The sequence below is a fragment of the Mirounga leonina genome, unplaced genomic scaffold (genome assembly GCF_011800145.1).
Source record: "Mirounga leonina isolate KUSES-001 unplaced genomic scaffold, KU_Mleo_1.0 Mir_180, whole genome shotgun sequence".
Classification (NCBI taxonomy): domain Eukaryota; kingdom Metazoa; phylum Chordata; class Mammalia; order Carnivora; family Phocidae; genus Mirounga; species Mirounga leonina.
The window spans coordinates 34,661,120-34,678,085 of NW_023270469.1; the positions used below are offsets into that span (position 1 = coordinate 34,661,120).

At 42.9% G+C, this 16,966-nt stretch overlaps 1 protein-coding gene and 1 pseudogene across 1 annotated transcript in view; both read left to right on the plus strand.

Moving 5' to 3' along the window:
* Nucleotides 1-3,815: 3,815 nt before the first annotated feature.
* Nucleotides 3,816-16,966, plus strand: part of ABCC11 (ATP binding cassette subfamily C member 11) — a 58,052-nt gene continuing 44,901 nt past the window's right edge. Inside the window, exons 1-6 of the mRNA XM_035025273.1 lie at nucleotides 3,816-3,857; nucleotides 7,283-7,425; nucleotides 8,786-8,922; nucleotides 11,543-11,701; nucleotides 15,514-15,661; nucleotides 16,335-16,568. Coding sequence (XP_034881164.1) covers nucleotides 7,327-7,425; nucleotides 8,786-8,922; nucleotides 11,543-11,701; nucleotides 15,514-15,661; nucleotides 16,335-16,568 — 777 coding nt within the window. The 5' untranslated portion in view covers nucleotides 3,816-3,857; nucleotides 7,283-7,326. The remainder of the gene's footprint in view (nucleotides 3,858-7,282; nucleotides 7,426-8,785; nucleotides 8,923-11,542; nucleotides 11,702-15,513; nucleotides 15,662-16,334; nucleotides 16,569-16,966) is intronic.
* On the plus strand, nucleotides 4,877-5,004 carry LOC118023894 (annotated as a pseudogene).

Here is a 16,966-nt window from a genome sequence, read left to right on the forward strand (position 1 = left end):
GTGGCCTTCTTCCTGATACATGATGGTTGAATCATGTTGAATATATTATTAATGGTGATTTTGACCTTGATTACTTAGTAAAGGAGGTATCTGCCAGGCTTCCCTATTGTGAGTTAAAATATTTCTTTTTATAAGTAATACATATATTGTAGGGAGTTAATATTACATTTATTAATTGGAATTCTGTAAGAAAAAGCTGCATATTTCCCTCATTTATTTACTTACTCAATTTTTTTATGTTATTAAGGGTTGACAGATTTTTTTTTATGGGTTATAACCCAATAATATCATGTATCTCGTCACTTAAATTGTTTTAGATTTGGCCATTAGGAGCTTCTTCACGCTGGGATTTGACTTGGGTTTGGCTATAGGTTGAAGATGGAAAATTCTTCCTATGAAGTCCAGCAATGCTCTCAGAATCCAAGAGGGAATTGAAAGTCCATTTAAATCAACAGGCATTCACTGAGGGACTGCTAAGTACAAGGTCCCGGGCTAATTGTGGAGGGGTAAAGAGTATAACATAAGACAAGCTCCTACCCTTGTGTATCTCTTGGCCGGAGGGATAGCCCTGTAGACGGCTGAGTCTGATACAGGGGAGGTGGAACTGTGTGTTTCTGTATGTGCTGCAGATAAGGGACAGGAGAAGGTAGGTATACAAACTGTTATATAAGGCCGTGGTGGAGACAGAAATGCAGGAACTTGGATGCTCCTGCCTAAAGCTCTTTCTCTAACATTATCCCAACTTTCTTTCATTCACTAAGCAATATATTTGGAATACCTACTATGTACTGGATATTATTTTAGGTGCTGGGGATATGTCAGTGAACAAGACAGGCAAGGTTACTGCTTTCATGGAGCTGAACTTCTAGTGAGGGAAACAAACAATGAACAAGGAGAGTAATTTTGGGTGGTGGTAAGTCCTTTAGATGGTCAGAGAAGGACTCACTAAACAGATGACATTTGAACAGGGCCCTGTGCATGAAGAGGTAGCAATGCAAAGCTCAGGGCAGGGGTGCCCAGGGGGTGATGTTCCAGGCCAAAGAAACAACAACTGCAAAGATTTTGTGGCCGGAATGAATTTGGGATATTTGAGAAAACTGCTCCTGGAATTTAGTGCTAGTGGGGCCTGGTGGTTTGGCTGAGATAAGAGAAGTGGCAGGATCAGGTAACAGAGGGCTGTGTATGAGGTAAAAAGATGGGGTAAGGAGTCTCGTAAGAAGTCAGGGTTTTGGGGGTGCCTCAGTCGTTAAGCGTCTGCCTTTGGCTCAGGTCATGATCCCAGGGTCCTGGGATCGAGCCCCACATCGGGCTCCCGGCTCAGTGGGGAGCCTGCTTCTCCCTCTCCCACTCCCCCTGCTTGTGTTCCCTCTCTCACTGTGTCTCTCTCTGTCAAATAAATAAAATCTTTAAAAAAAAAGAAGTCAGGGTTTTACTCTAAGCCTGATGCAAGCCATTGGCAGTTTCAAGGTGCAGAATATCTTTTCTGGTTTATGTTTTCAAGAGACCATTTTGGCTGCTGTGTGGAGAATGCAATGTAATGATTTAAGGTCAGAAGTCTGGGAAGCTAGTTATGAGGTGGTGACATTTGTCCAGGCAAGAGATAATGAGGACTTAGACTGGAAGCTATACGTTTGACTGTAGCTTCAACAGAATATGCTGATGGATTGGACATGACGAATGAAGGAAAACAGTTGTCAAGGATATCTCCTAACTGGGGCTTGAGCCACCAGGCCTAGAGAGAAGTTGAGCTGAAGATCCTGGATACAGTAAGCAAGCTCTGGACCATTTCTCTGGATGTGCATTATGAACCCTACCCTGTGGTAGACTCTGGGGAGATGTAGAGATAAAAAAAGATTGGCCCAGGTCCACAAGAGCTTACCTTTTCATCAAGGCCTCTCTAAGGGCAAGATGGAGGAGGCCCAGTTTTTGAGGCTCCTTGTATTTAACAAAGAAATTAAAAAACCATCTTATAAACGTCGTGATATATTTTTTAAACACTCATGTTTAATGCTTTTGATCTACACACTTACACTCCTGCCCCCATAACAGCAATAACAACAAACAAAATTGGTATTCTATTCACATAATAATTGCTGGATTTATTTTTTTTTTAAAGATTTTATTTATTTATTTGAGAGAGAGAATGAGAGAGAGCACATGAGAGGGGGGAGGGTCAGAGGGAGAAGCAGACTCCCTGCCGAGCAGGGAGCCCAATGCGGGAGGACTCAATCCTGGGCCTCCAGGATCATGACCTGAGCCAAAGGCAGTCGCTTAACCAACTGAGCCACCCAGGCGCCCTGGATTTGTTTTTTTAAATACAAATTCACACTGCACTAAGGAAGCTGTGCTGTGGGAATGGATCCATGCTTAAATTGCTTGCTTGATAAACAACTTCTTTTAATCCTGTGACTGTATGTCTGTAATGGAATGTGGCAGCCAACCTGGGAAAGCATCAAAAATCTAAATGTGAGGTCTTCAGTGACCATGTGGATTTCCTGGCTCCTTCTTTGACAGGCTCTGCATCTACATCATTTATTTATCCTTCACATATTTATTAAGCATCTACTGTGTGCTGAGAACTATTCTAGTTTCACAGATACATCAATGAACAAGACAAACAAGGTCCCTGGTTTCAAAGAGCTGATATTCTAGGGAGGTGGGCAGAAAATAAATAAGCCAAGAAAGAAAGAAATGGCAATTTGAGAAAATGGTAAGTAAAGCAAATAAAGCAGGAAACTATGATAGAAAGAGGAGTACAATGTTCACCGGGGAGGTCTGGGAAGGTTACTCCCAGGAGGTGGTGTTTGAGCTGAGACTTGAATGATGAGAATGGACCAGCTCCACGAGGAGCTGGAAGGAGAATGTTCTTGGCGGAGATTAGGACTAGCACAAAGATCAGGGTGGGGAGGAGTTTCCCAGTTTCTGGAACAGAGGAGAAGGCCAGGCATTGGGATGTGGGGATTCAGCAGTCAGGAAGATACCAGTGATGGCCTCCAGAAGCTATTGGAACTAGCAGAAGGAAATGAACCTCAGAGCAGGGAAAGTTGACGAGCACAGGGTGTAAATGGACTGGAAGGGAGAGGTACAGGAATAAGGTCTAATCATCTAAACCTCTTGGGAGGCTGGCTTGCCGGTGTCTCTGCACCTTGCCTTGGATACTGTCCTTACCCTCTGGCATACCTTCTAGACTTAGACACTACATCCTGCTGGATAAAGGGGTAAGAACAATGAGGAAGTAAGTTAGCTACTCCAGACGGCCCAGCCCATGCCACACAGGAGCAGCTCCCCTCCTGTTTCCAGACTGTTTGGTCATATGCAAATGGCCCATGTCTAAACCAAGTTTATAATCATGATTCCCCCCCCCCCCCAGGGATGGGGAAGAGCACAGGGCTGGGAATGTCTGTTTCCTCTCTGTTTTATTCCCGACACATCCTGGTCTCCACCCTCACCGCAGTGATGGTCTCGCCACTAATCAGAATGAATAAACTTGCACTCTGGTTCTTCCCAAGAGGAAGCTGGGGGGCCAGGGAACCTCTCAAGGACTGCCAAAGGAAGTTCTAAAGGAATTCCCTTGGCCAGTCAAAGAAGCAAAGGTGGGCCTCATCGATTGGAAGGTGGCCCGCACTAATGTGTGACTGAGCTGCAATTTTGTTTAAATGAGCAATTCGTGTTCTGCAAACATATATCCATCATACATGCTTACATTTTCTTCATCTTCATTTGTTTTACTTTTCCCTGTTATTAGTTTCTTGGACAAATGGCGTATAAAAATGGGTCACACCTTTGAAACCCTCTTTGTATCTCTCCACAGGGGTGTAAAAATAAACCAGGTTGGCAAATCAGACCAGAGCTGAAAGGTGAGAGAACATCCAATATCTTTATTTCGTCTCTAAGAACATAGTCTTCCTCATGAGCCCCTAAACTGCTGGTTAATGAAGAGAAAATACGTGTTCATGTTTACCATTGTAAGCTCTTGTTTAATCCAGTCATTTAAATAGTTCCTTTAAGTTACTCTCAGCAAAGGATCAGTCTCAGAGCTATTGCCTGGCAGAGGACGAGTCAGGGTCCCAGGCACAATGTCCTCTGCTCCTTGGCTTTTCCAAGCAATGTCTTTTGTCCACCTGGTCACTGCCTGCCCTGCTGTCTTTGGCGGGTCTGTACTGATGCATTTTGACTTGCTTGTGGCCTGGCGGTGTTCCCAGGGATGCCAGGCCTCTGTGAGCCCCATATTCCACTCCCAAGACCTTTCCATGACTCTCATTTATTTGCAGTGTGGTTAGCCCACTAGGCCCCCTCAGCAAGGCCCTCACCTAGACTTTCAGCTACTTCTTGTTCCCCTCTGCACCAAGGGAGCCAGGAAAGCTAACCCCCAGGTACAGCCAGCACTAACTTAGGAGGGAATTAGAAAAAGCTGTCTCGGGCGCCTGGGTGGCTCAGTTGGTTAAGCGACTGCCTTCGGCTCAGGTCATGATCCTGGAGTCCCGGGATCGAGTCCCGCATCGGGCTCCCTGCTCAGCAGGGAGTCTGCTTCTCCCTCTGACCCTCCCCCCTCTCATGCTCTCTCTATCTCATTCTCTCTCTCAAATAAATAAATAAAATCTTAAAAAAAAAAAAAGAAAGAAAAAGAAAAAGCTGTCTCTGGTGGGAGAAGGATTTAGAAAAAGGCACCATGTTTTCCAGATGGATCAGCAGTGGTCTGCTGGAGCCTGTTCATACTGGCTCAGGAGAACAAACTGTCACATTTGAGGAATTCTGAGAGCCCAGTTGTTAAACACAAACATTATTAGAATTAAATTATATAAACTTGCAATTAAATATATGATATCAAAGACAAAGGTGATACTCAAAATGTACCACTTCCTAGTTATTTTACTGCAGCTTTGTGCAGTGGCAGTATTGTAGCCAATGAGGTTTATCTGAGGCACGATTATTGCTAATTGAAAACTTTCCTAGTTATTTTACTGCATTTTACTATTATTTACATTTTGAAATTATTTATTTCTATTGCATCTGTAGGATGGAAATACTGTAGAATGGTGTATCACTATGTCTCTCTTCCCACCTTCATATTCAGTGGTCACGTGGGTAGCTTGAAATCAGCCGCGGTGGGAATATTTACACCACACACACAAAAAAATTAAAAAAGCTTATAAAGCAGGGCTGTTTTATTATTTTGTTGATTATCTAGGCTGAAGAAATAAATGCAGGAAATGTTAATAATGCAGATTAAATCTACAAGTGTGTGGTGCCTGAAACCATTACGTTGTGAAGAGCACAAGAAAAATGAGGAAGTACTGTTTCAGTATTGACAGACTATTCAGGTCACTGACAGATGAGTGAAGATCCAACCATAGACATCTTTGATGTTTCATTTTCCTCTTAGTTATTAAGGTAAAGCCAAATGTCAAGCAGCATTCATGTTGGAACTACGCTCAACCACCAATTGCAACACTAGGTTAGTTACAGATACAAACATCTCTCGGCACACCAGTGATGCAGCTGCTTGCCAAGCCCATGACTTGCAATCTAGAATTTGTTGGCTTTCGCCTCTGCCCCTGCCGTTCCCTCCACTGGAAACCTTTGTGTAGTGAATAAACCGTACTGCAGTACACTGTGGTCCTGGCACCAAGGACTTCTGTTGAGTTATGCCAATTTTACTTTAATGTGTCTGTGTCCTAGACTGATTCCTAGCAGCCAGAAACCTCGTTTCTTCCCAGAGTCTTAAACAAAGAGTGTGTGACATTCTCTCTCTTTCTTCTTCTCCACCATCCCTGACAGATTCACTTCTTTTTTTAATTTTTATTTCAATTCAGTTTAATTAATATATACCGTATAATTAGTTTCAGAGGTAGAATTCAGTGATTCATCAGGTGTATGCAACACCCAGTGCCCATTACATCAGGTTTCCTCCTTAATGCCCATCACCCAGTCACCCCATTCCCCCCTCCCACCACCCCGCCAGCAACCCTCTGTTTCCTAGAGTTAAGAGTCTCTTACGGTTTGCCTCCTTCTCTGTTTTCTTCTTATTTTATTTTTCCTTCCCTTCCCCTACGTCGATCCGTTTTGTCTCTTAAATTCCGCATATGAGTGAAATCGTAATGGTATTTGTCTTTCTCGAATTGACCTATTCTGCTTTCACTTCTACCATCGCATGGCAAGTAAGCCTTGTGGCCTGATGCCCTGGCAGGCAATAGCTCTGAGACCGATCCTTTGCTGTGGCAGATGGGCAATCTGTCTGGCATGCTCTATAGCAGAATTCCAGAAGCGGAGTCCACCAGTCGCAACCATGTGATTTGCCGAAAGGAAGTGGGATGGGAGGAAACGGGTTCTTCTCCCAAGACTGGTCAGTCTGCAAGGCTATTTGCTTGAAGCGCAATCCAGTATTTGAACGTCAAGAGCTACATTTGAATACCGGAACCGATTACGTAATTTGCGGGGCCCGGTGCAAAATGAACATGTGGGCTCCTCGTTCAAAATTATTAAGCATTTCAAACGGTGACAGCAGGGCCTTAACCAAGCCTGAACCTTTCTGGATACAAGGCTCTGGGAGACACTGGTCATACCCCATGATGCTGGCCCTGTTATATACTCTCTTTCTCCATTCTTTCAGAAATATTCCTAATTACCATCCCCTCTCCCAACCCAGGCACATGGATATTCTGGGCGTGAATCACATATTCAGAAAGGCAAAAATAAAAAGCATTTTAATATATTTTAAAAATACCTTGGGTTATTTAAGTTTCTCAAATTGTGTCCAGCTCTACTCTCTGAGTCTGTGAACGCTAAGAATCAGAGTTAATAGTAAAATTGCATTTCTTTTATGTATTTATCCATCCATTTATTATTTATTTATTGAGTACCTGTTATCTTCCTAGCACTGTCCCAGGCTCCACGGATTCAACAGTGAGCAAAACAGACATGTCCCTGTCCTTGTGAGGCTCTCTATTTAGAGCAGGAAATGAACTCTAAACAAATAATGATTTACACAAATATATAATTACAAACTGGGATAAGAGAAGTAGCATGGTTTTATGAGTAGGCCTGGCCCAAGGTTATGGGGTTGAGATTGGGTGGTTAGAAAAGTGTTCCCCAAGTGATCTTGAGCTGAGCCCGAGTAGATGTTTAAAAAGAGGGAGGCAAGCCCATCCCAGGCAGAGGGAAGAGCAGCAACTGGGTGCTGCAGTCTCCTACCTGACCCTGGCCTGCTCCCTGCAGGGGGATGTCCCCCTCTCCTGACTGCTTAGGGTTGAATCTAAGCTGCTCTTACCTGCTGCCTTTTCAGATTCTCTGATTCGGGGAAACGGAGGATTGGCAAGACAGCTGAAAATGACCAGGAGGAGTATATACTGGGTCCCCAGATCTTCTGGTGGCCTTGGGAATCTCGGCATGGACATGAGCAATGACATGGTTTCAGGGCTTAGCTACGTAAGTAGGTCTACTTTGCATTAAAATACCAGGAAACTGAATTGACAGGGTATTCTCAATGTTCACAAATTAGATTAGAAAATTTTGTCCCATATTATTCAACCTTGACTTCTTTTAATAGATCTCAAGCTTCTGCAATTAGATGAATCATAATCCTTGGTCATGACATACCTTCCTGGTCTATCTATCTATCTATCTATCTATCTATCTATCTATCTATCATCTATTACCTATTTATCTATGTATTTACTTATAACTATAAACCCATCATCAACTCACCAGCTTGAACCTTGACAATCACATCTAGCTATTAGACGTCCCCCCCCACTTCACTCCCCAACTACCCTACCTGAAGTAATCACTCTCCTGAATCTTTTCTCGTCAATCCCTTACTATGCTTTTAAGATAGTATTATTTATTCTATACGAAGTCCTAAAGATAATATTTTTAAAAAATTTTAGTTGTTTCCCACTTTATCAAAGGGTCACATGTAACTTTGGGGGGCTACATTCTTACTTCTTGATTTCTTTTTAGTAAGTTTACCCTCAGAGGGTGACTTGGTCTCACATTCTGTGGGTGACTATAGCTCCCTTTATTCTTGTGTAAAGTGCATATCACAGATTAAAACCTGGGGAAGTGGGTTGGCCTGCCCAGAGTCACCCCGTGAATGTAGGCAGAACCAAGGCTGGGACCCAGTTGTCCTAAGTCTTGGCCCACTGCTTATTCTCTACCCAGCAACCTTTCTTTTATTTATTTTTTAATTGAGGTATAATTGACATAAAACATATTAGTTTCAGGTGTATGACATAATGATTCAATATTTGTATATAGTGTGAAAGAGTTATTAACAGCATAACAGCCACCACCTCATATAATTATAATCTTTTTTCTTGTGATGGGAAATTTTAAGATCTACTTTTAACAGCTTTCAAACCGACAATGCAGCGTTTTAACTGTAGTCACCATGCTGTACATTACAGCCCCATGATATTTATTTTATTTTTTAAATTTTTTAAATTTCATTTTATGATGATGATGATGATGTTCAGTTCCCACGACATTTATTTTTTAACTGGAAGTTTGTAACTTTTGACCCCCTTTGCCCATTTTGCCCAAACCCCACCCCCACCTCTGCCAACCCCCAATCCGTTCTCTGAGCGCTTCATTATTATTGTGTTTAGGTTCCACATACAAGTGAGATCATACAGTGTTTGTCTTTCTCTGTCGGACTCTAGCAGCCTTTCTTTAGGAAGCTGGATGTAGGAAGGTCCATTGTCCTTGGGTGGCTGGTCTAACACTCCAGAATAGTATTTATGAGATCGGCCGGGAAGCTGATTTCTTTCGGTTTTTCTTTCCCAAGAATACTTACACTCTAGGAGACGGCCCCTGGAGCCAGCAGGTGAGGAAGCCTGAGGCACCAGGGATGGCGACAGTCCTCCCTTGGGGGAAATACGATGCTGCCTGGAGAACGATGATTCCCTTCCATCTCAAGCCAAAGTGAGTTCTGAGGGGGAGGCGAGGGGCAGTAGCCTTCAGGGCAATGTTCCTCAGACCCTAACACCTACACCCTTCCCAAAGATGTCTCCACATGTCTCCACACAATCATGTCACCCACCAGAGCCAAATACCTCCAGAGCAGCCTGAGGCACATCAGGGAGGCAGAGTCAGCTCATTCACTCACTCGTTCGGTCATTCATTCATTCATCCATCCAACAAGGATTCATTGAGCACCTACATGTGCCAGGCACTGTGCTAGACCTCAGGGGAACAGCAGTAAGCAAGACAGACGTGATCCTTGCCCATCATGGACCACACATTGGGGGGAAAGACAATAAGCAAGTAGACTCCTAACCTAAACATGGTTATAAACTCCTTGAAGGTATTATGAAGAAGTGTGGGGGTGCTGAGGGACAATGGAACAGCGACAGCTTGGTAGGTTCTTGGTGCTTAAGCTGTGCCCTGGAAGATAAACAAGAATCTACTAGGCCAGAGTAAAGGAAGAATGATCTGGGCAGAGGGACCAGCATGTGCCAAGACCCCATCTTGAGGTTGAAAGAACGCAACATGACATGTCCGGGAACTGAGGAGGCCAGTGTCACTGGAGTCAAGTGTGATAAGGGATGTGGCATGAGATGAGACTGCAGAGGGATGCAAGTCTCCACAGGGCACATTCAGTATGTTGGTCTTCATTCTAAGAGAAATGAAGATTGTTGAAAGGGCCCAAATGCCCTATGGTGTTACCCTTAAACTTAGGAGTTAAAGAAATTCAATGTATCCTTGTCCAGTAAAGCATAGTTGAAAACAACCATCCTCCAATGTCTTTGGGACTCATACAGTCTTGCTCTCGGGGGCCTGCACAGAACTCATTTATTCATCATGTATGGACAGGACCTTAACATTCCTCTAGGCTGATTCTTCAGCATTTTGTCACCAGGACTCCATTTTGTATGTACAATCCTCTCTTCTCTCTCTCATGTTTGCTAAGATTTTTTTTTTAAATTTTTTTTCATGTTTGCTAAGATTTTATCTATCAAAGAAACTGCCGTTGTTTTCCTATTTTTAAAAAACTTGAGGTCCCCTCACTACTAGCTACATTGTTCCCACAGGATTGCTGTCATCTCCACTGAGAACAAAGAACCTGGGTACTTAGTGGACCTGGGTCGCCTCATCTAGAGAAACACACTGCTCCTCTCAGGCCTTTGGAGTGGCGGAACCAGCTCACAGACTCTTGCCCTTTCCCTGCAATCACACATGGCCCCACATATCTGGTGATACCTGGTACAGATCCCCATCCTCCCTTCAGTCCCTTCTCTCTCCAGCCTTGTCCAGAAGGTACAGCTTGGGGGGGGGGGGGCGATGGACAGTGAGGAGGGGAAGGGCCACCCAGTGGAGAAGAGCCCGTAGTCCAGAACGAAACAAAAACATCCCATGTGTTTGGCATTTTTGTCTTCTCATCTTTCTCCCCAAGTCTTTTTAATGGGATTTTCTTCAGATCGAAACACACAGCTTATTAAAGGCAACTTTGAAAAAAGAGTAGAAATTACACACAATGCCAACACCCTCATCCAATTATTATTTCTGTATTTGTGAATCATTTCCAGGGATATGACCTTATCATTCTTATTACTTTTTATTCCATTTTTATTGTTTTTATGAAAATTACATAAGCAAAATATAGAAAATGTGAAACAGTGAGAATCTCTTTTCCTGTACTTTTACCAATTCTAATCCCTTTGTCAAAGTCAACCACTATTAAGAATTTGATATAAATGTGTACATATAAAAACATAAATGCACATATACATATAATACATAAATATATAAATGTATATATACATTTATAAATACATAAATGTGTGTATACATATTATAAATACATAAATGTGTATATACATATGTAAATGTGTATATATAATTATTAATAGTGGTTGACTTTATATATAGTTTTGTTTGCCTTCTCTCATTTCTTCCTTTTTTTATATGTCAAAATATACTGAATTTCTTGACCTGCAAGTAGCCTTTTTTTTCTTGCTTACTATGCTTAGAGCTCTTTCCATATTCTACATACAGATCGAGTCTATTTTTGGACACTTCTGCATTGCTTTCCACATACCCTACTTCTTTTCTTTCTTTTTAAGTCATTCCCCTATTGATGGGTGTTTTTGTTGTTTCTGTTTTTTAATTATCACACATAATAGAGTAATGGGAAAAAAAAAACCATACTGTTTTGTATATCCAGATGACCACACTGTGGTTTTTACATAATATATAATTTATCCCTGCAAAATCTTGCTCTTGGCTTAATTTTCTGTCTTTAGAGCGTATATCATAAGGGCAACTACAGGGGCACCTGGGTGGCTCAGTGAGTCGAATGTCTGCCTTCGGCTCAGGTCATGATCCCAGGATTCTGGGATCAAGCCCGGAGCCTCAGGTCAGGCTCCACACTCAGCAGGGAGTCTGATTCTCCCTCTCCCTCTCCCTCTGCCCCTCCCCCTGCTCGTGCTCTCTATCTCACATGCTCTCTCTCTCTTACGTGTTTGCTCTCTCTCTCAAATAAATAAATAAAATCTTAAAAAAAAAATAAGGGCAACTATATGACCTGTGACTTCTCTGATAGGTTTCCTGCCCCACAACCCCTGGATGATGCTGGCCTGTTCTCATACCTCACGTTGTCATGGCTGACCCCACTCATGACCCTAGGTTTACAGAAACGCTTGGATGAGAACGCCATCCCCCAGCTGTCAGTACATGATGCCTCAGACAAAAATGCTAAAAGGTAAAGTCATATTGGGCAAGCCACTGGATTGGTTAGAGATCATGTCCTGCAGGATTGGTGACCAGAGATTCTGGAGAGTAGCAGGTAGGGCCCATCTTTAGACAACCAAAGAATATCAGCTCTTCCTTGGTATCAAGAGGCCTCACTGTAGTTCATGAACCCCCTGAAATGGCATACAGATTTTATACATATGGGCTAGAGACTTTTGTCTGGAGCAAGGATTCATATCTTTTATCAGATTTGCCTAAGGATCCAGGACCCCGAGAAAGTTAGAAATTATTGCTTCTTGTTCATTTTGCTTTTTCTTCTGGATCAGGCAGTTATCTGTGTCACTCATCATTAAATTTGGGGTTAAGGGACTAGTCTCTGAATCCTTAAGTCATCACTAACTAGTTGTGTGATTGAGTTTCCTGTACCACCTACTTCACAAGGTAATATGAGGATTAAGTGGGGAGTGGGGAATGAATAAGTGATTTCAAATGTTTTGTGCTCATGTTCCTACCTCCACCTACTTCATGAGAGACGCCAGGTAGAGAATGGCATTTTCCAAATATGTTCCAGTAAATGGTTGTCCCATAAGAACTTCCCTGAAAAGAGAATTCCTTGGTCAAGGGAGTTTGAGAAACGTGGCATATTATTGCCAGGTCTCAGAGATTAGTTTACAAAGCAAATTAGTGTACTGAGGGCACTGAGAAAACAAAAGCTGGTTCAACTTTGACCCACTGCTTCTCAGAATTATGCAGTAAAAGAAAAAAAAAAAGCTTTCAGGGAGCACCTACCTCTTGCATCATGCCGGATATTGGTCTGAACCTCACTGCTTACCAGCTATGATGTCAGGCAAGTCACTTACCCTTACAGAGACCCTGCGTCCTTATGCATAAAATAATGGATCATAAAATTGATCTCATGGTCTTTCATAGGATTGTTGTAAGAGTCAAAAGAGATGATGAATTCAGTTTAAAGCACATGGAAAAATGCCCGGTGCATAATAGGCAACCAGTTAGATGTTTGGTTGTTCTTTAACCATTGTGAGTACAGGGTTTCCTGATTTATGTCTATTCACTTTGAGTGCACTGATTCAGCTGTTTTTATTCTATAACTCACCATGTCTGTCTACGAATACTTTTATCATCACGCCACTTTGGGACATTTATTTGAAAAAATAATGATCCATGCATTCCCACCTTTAGAGAGGCTTCTTTCTCTGTGTTCCCCATTAAACAGGCAGAATTCTGGGGTGCATCTTCCCTAGCCCCTCAGAAGAACTGCTTTGACTTCCATGAGGATTTGCCGACAAACTGCCAGCCATTACCATCACCACCACGGTCATTAGCCCAGTGGCAGAGTCAACATTATCACCACCATCATCTTCAGTATTACTATCATAATTCTCCATAGTGTTCATCGTTCTATAGTTACAGAGCATTTCCCCATCCATCACCTCCTTTGGCCATCACAAGTAAACAGGGCATATGCTATTTTCCCCATTTTACACATGAAGAGATTGAGGACTAAGAGAAGTAAAATGATGTTCTCAGAGTTATATAGCTAATGAAGGGAGGAAGGCAAGTCTGAAAGCAAGTCTTCTGAATCTGGTAATCATGGCCAGAAATTGATATGGTTGCTAGGTGAGCTGAGGGCAGGCTACGGGACACTTGGATTTGTTTAGTCAAAGTAGAACCTACTCTAGAGCTTTTTGTCTCTGTGGATTAGTTATATGGGGAGGTAGAGCTGGAACAAGAAGAGGTGGCCCCATGGTTTGACCTGAGTAATACTGCCCACTAGCAATAAAATCCTCTAACACATATGGGTGTCATGGAGACATTTTTGCTGTATTGACCTAGGGCCCAGACTACCGCCCCCACCCCCTGCAAGTTATCTGGCTCACACCGAGGGGCATGGCATGGGGCAGTCGTTTTATAACTCAGGAAGGAAGAAGCAGCCTGGGGTTTTGGTGGCAGCTGAGGAAATGTAGGACAGGAAAATTCTCATGTCCTTTGTTCCTTTCTGGCTTTGAGCTGGGCATGAGTGTCCATGGCTGCAGGAGTAAGGAGTAGAAAGGGCTAGAACTGCCTGCCATGAGAGACCTGGTGACAGAAGCTGAGAACCAGAAGCTGATAGAGCTGTTCGAGAACATTGACGAGCTGTGCTGCTCTCAGGCCCTGGGCACGAGGGGCGGCCCACCATGCTCCTGCTCTGCGAGCAGTGGAAGCTTCAGAGAGTCCTGGAGTCTCCTGGCATAGTCTTTGATGTTCTCATCATGGGCAGTGATAATTGCTTTCCAGACAGCAGAACCAAACAAGGTGTAGCAGGAGCCAGGACGTAAAAGGGCAGATGCCAACATGGTGATCGCCGCTGACAGACTGGATTGTGGATACTTGGGAAGCATCCAGGGCCAGATTAAGAGAATCATTATTTTCTAGTTACCTGCTCCTGCGTCAAAATAATACAAAATAAAAAAGAAGGATAAGTGAGTCAACAAAATTCTTAATTCCTGTCATGATAACTTTTTTAATGCTTTCTTGAAATATTGTTTTTCAGTTTTTTTCCCCAAAGAAATGTTTTTGGTGTTCCTGTTTTGCTGATGTAACATAAACAGCCTGGCATCGTTAGCATAGATTGGCAAAATAAGGGCACACTTTTAATTAGGTGACCCAACATTGGGGCACCCTTTGGGGAACTTTGAAATAAATGGAGGCACTTTTTGGAGGTCAGAGTTTTGGGTTTTATGAATCTTAATTTGTATAAAAAGAAAGAGTGACATTAAAGTCTTAGGTTATTTCCTCAGTTCACTGTGTTTCAGGGTAATGAAATAGTCGATGAGGGAAAGTTATCTTTTTTACTTATTTATTTTTTAAGTAGGCTCTACACCTAGTGTGGAGCCCAACACAGGGCCTGAACTCACAGCTCTGGGATCAAGACCTGAGCTGAGATTAAGAGTCGGATGCTTAACGGTTTGAGCCACCCAGGTGCCCTGAGAGGTTTTTGTTTTTTAATAGAAAAATTCAAGCTACTAAATACAGAAAGAATGCTAGAATTAGAAATCCCCATTTTGCCATCCCTAATGGAAGTGGATCTAGGCAATGGTCATCAGTGATGGGGAATGAATGGCAGTGAATGAGTCAGGCTGATACACTTTAACTCACTGACACCTCGAACATTACTAATAACAGGACACCAGACACTGTGTCTTCTGATGTTATGCAAAAGAAATACACTGCATTGCCTATTAAGTATTTTTGCCAGCTGACCTGAATTCTGAGTTTCACTATGCCTCCGGATCTAGCTAGGAATTTAATAGAAAATACAGGGCACAGAAAGTTATGTTAGACAACACAAATCCAGAATGTGGGAAATTCTATGGAATAAATGATACAGTTTCTTCAACAAATGGCAGAAAATGCAGAGAAGGGGAAGCTGTTACAGGTTAAAATGAGACACAAGAAGCCTATCAGATTTGTCATTTAAATGCAATGTGTGGACCTCATTTGGATCTTGACTTGGGCAAACGAACCATAAAAACATGTTTTTGACATAATTAGAGAAATTCGAATACACACCGGGTATTAAATGCCATCAAGGAATTTTTTATTAAATATGTAATTAATATGTTACATTAATATATGTCAATTAATAGTTTTTAATAATTAATAGTCATTAACGAATAACTATTGTATGTCACTGTAGTTTTTTTAAAAGGCCTTGTCTGGAAGAGATACGTACTGAAGCATTTGTAGTTGAAATATGTCTGGGACTGACTTGAGATACTCTATGCAAAGAGAGTTCACTGGCTCAGTTTTCCTCTTTTGAAGGCTCTGCCTCCTTTGGGAAGAAGAAGTCTCAAGACATGGTATTGAAAAAGCTTCAGTGCTTCGAGTGATGATGAGATTTCAAAGAACAAGGGCTCTCTTCGATATGTTTCTGGGCTGCCTCTTCTCTGCCTTGGCCGTGTTAGGCCCAGTAAGTGGCTGGCTTCATAAGGTTTGGGGGACTCCAGGCTTTAGAGGTTAGCACGTCCAAGTCCCTGCCTGGAGCTGGGGATTGTTTGTCTCTCAGCTACACTCAGAAGATGACCTTTTGGAGGTAGTAGAGCTAGTACTAGTTAGGAGGGTGAGCTCTGCAGCTATTGCTTGGGTTCAAACCTTGGCCACTTAATTGCTGGGTGACTTTGGGCAATTTGTTTACCTTCTTCAAGGAACCCCATGACACACTTAGTGGTAGACCTCATGGAAACCCTCATGTACAAAATGGAGAGCATGACATTACCTGCCTCTCAGAGTGAATTTTAATGAGATAAATATATAATGCTCCTAGAACATATCCTGACTCAGTACAAGCTAGCTGCTTTGAGAAGTGGCTGAGCAGCTCTGGGAATGTAGGTGGCAAGAACTAGCGGTGTCCTCCAAGTACCATAGTTAAGATGAATCAACTTGATTTCCTGTCCTCCAGGTCCTCGGCCCAAGAATCTGACTGCAGAGAGTAAGCCTCATTGTCCTAGCTGGGGTCACATGCTCACCAGTTGGCCTACAGAGGGTAGGGTACTTTGACCATGCAGCCTAGACATGGGACAGGTGCAAGTCTCTCCAGAAGAAAACTGGAGCACTGAGTAATCCAAATTCCTGCTTCCTTCTAGATGCTGGTTATACCAAAGATCCTGGAATATTCTGAAGCGCCATCAGGGAATATTGTCTATGGGGTGGCACTCTGCTTTGCCCTCTTTTTCACGGAGTGCTTGAAGTCTCTGAGTTTGTGCTCATGCTGGGTCTTAAACCAGCGCACAGGCATCAGGTTTCGTTCTGCTGTTTTCTCCTTTGCCTTTGAGAAGCTAATGCAATTTAAGTCTCTAACACACATCACCACTGGAGAGGTAGGTGCCTGGGACTATATTGGAGGTCACAGTTGCTTAGCCTTCCTCCAGACATCCCTGCCCTGGGGGCTGAGGGAGGGAGGAAAGGGAGTTAGGAGAGAAAGGAAATAATTCTTAGGGTGTGTGTGGATAATCATCAACAGTTGCCTCTGAGGACATAAGAGCAGGTCAACGGTAACTGAGGGAGATGCCACTTGCATTCAGAGGCTTTGGATAAGATTGATTCATTCATTCAACACATACTTACTGAGGCCTACTCTGAGCCAGACCCTGCGCTAGGCCCTGGGGGATATAGCCCTGAACAAAAGGACTCAAACCCTCAGTAGAAGCATGTTGGAGAGCGCATCCCCTCAGTCAGCCTGGGGTGGAGGGTATGGATGGATGGGATAGCTCAGGGA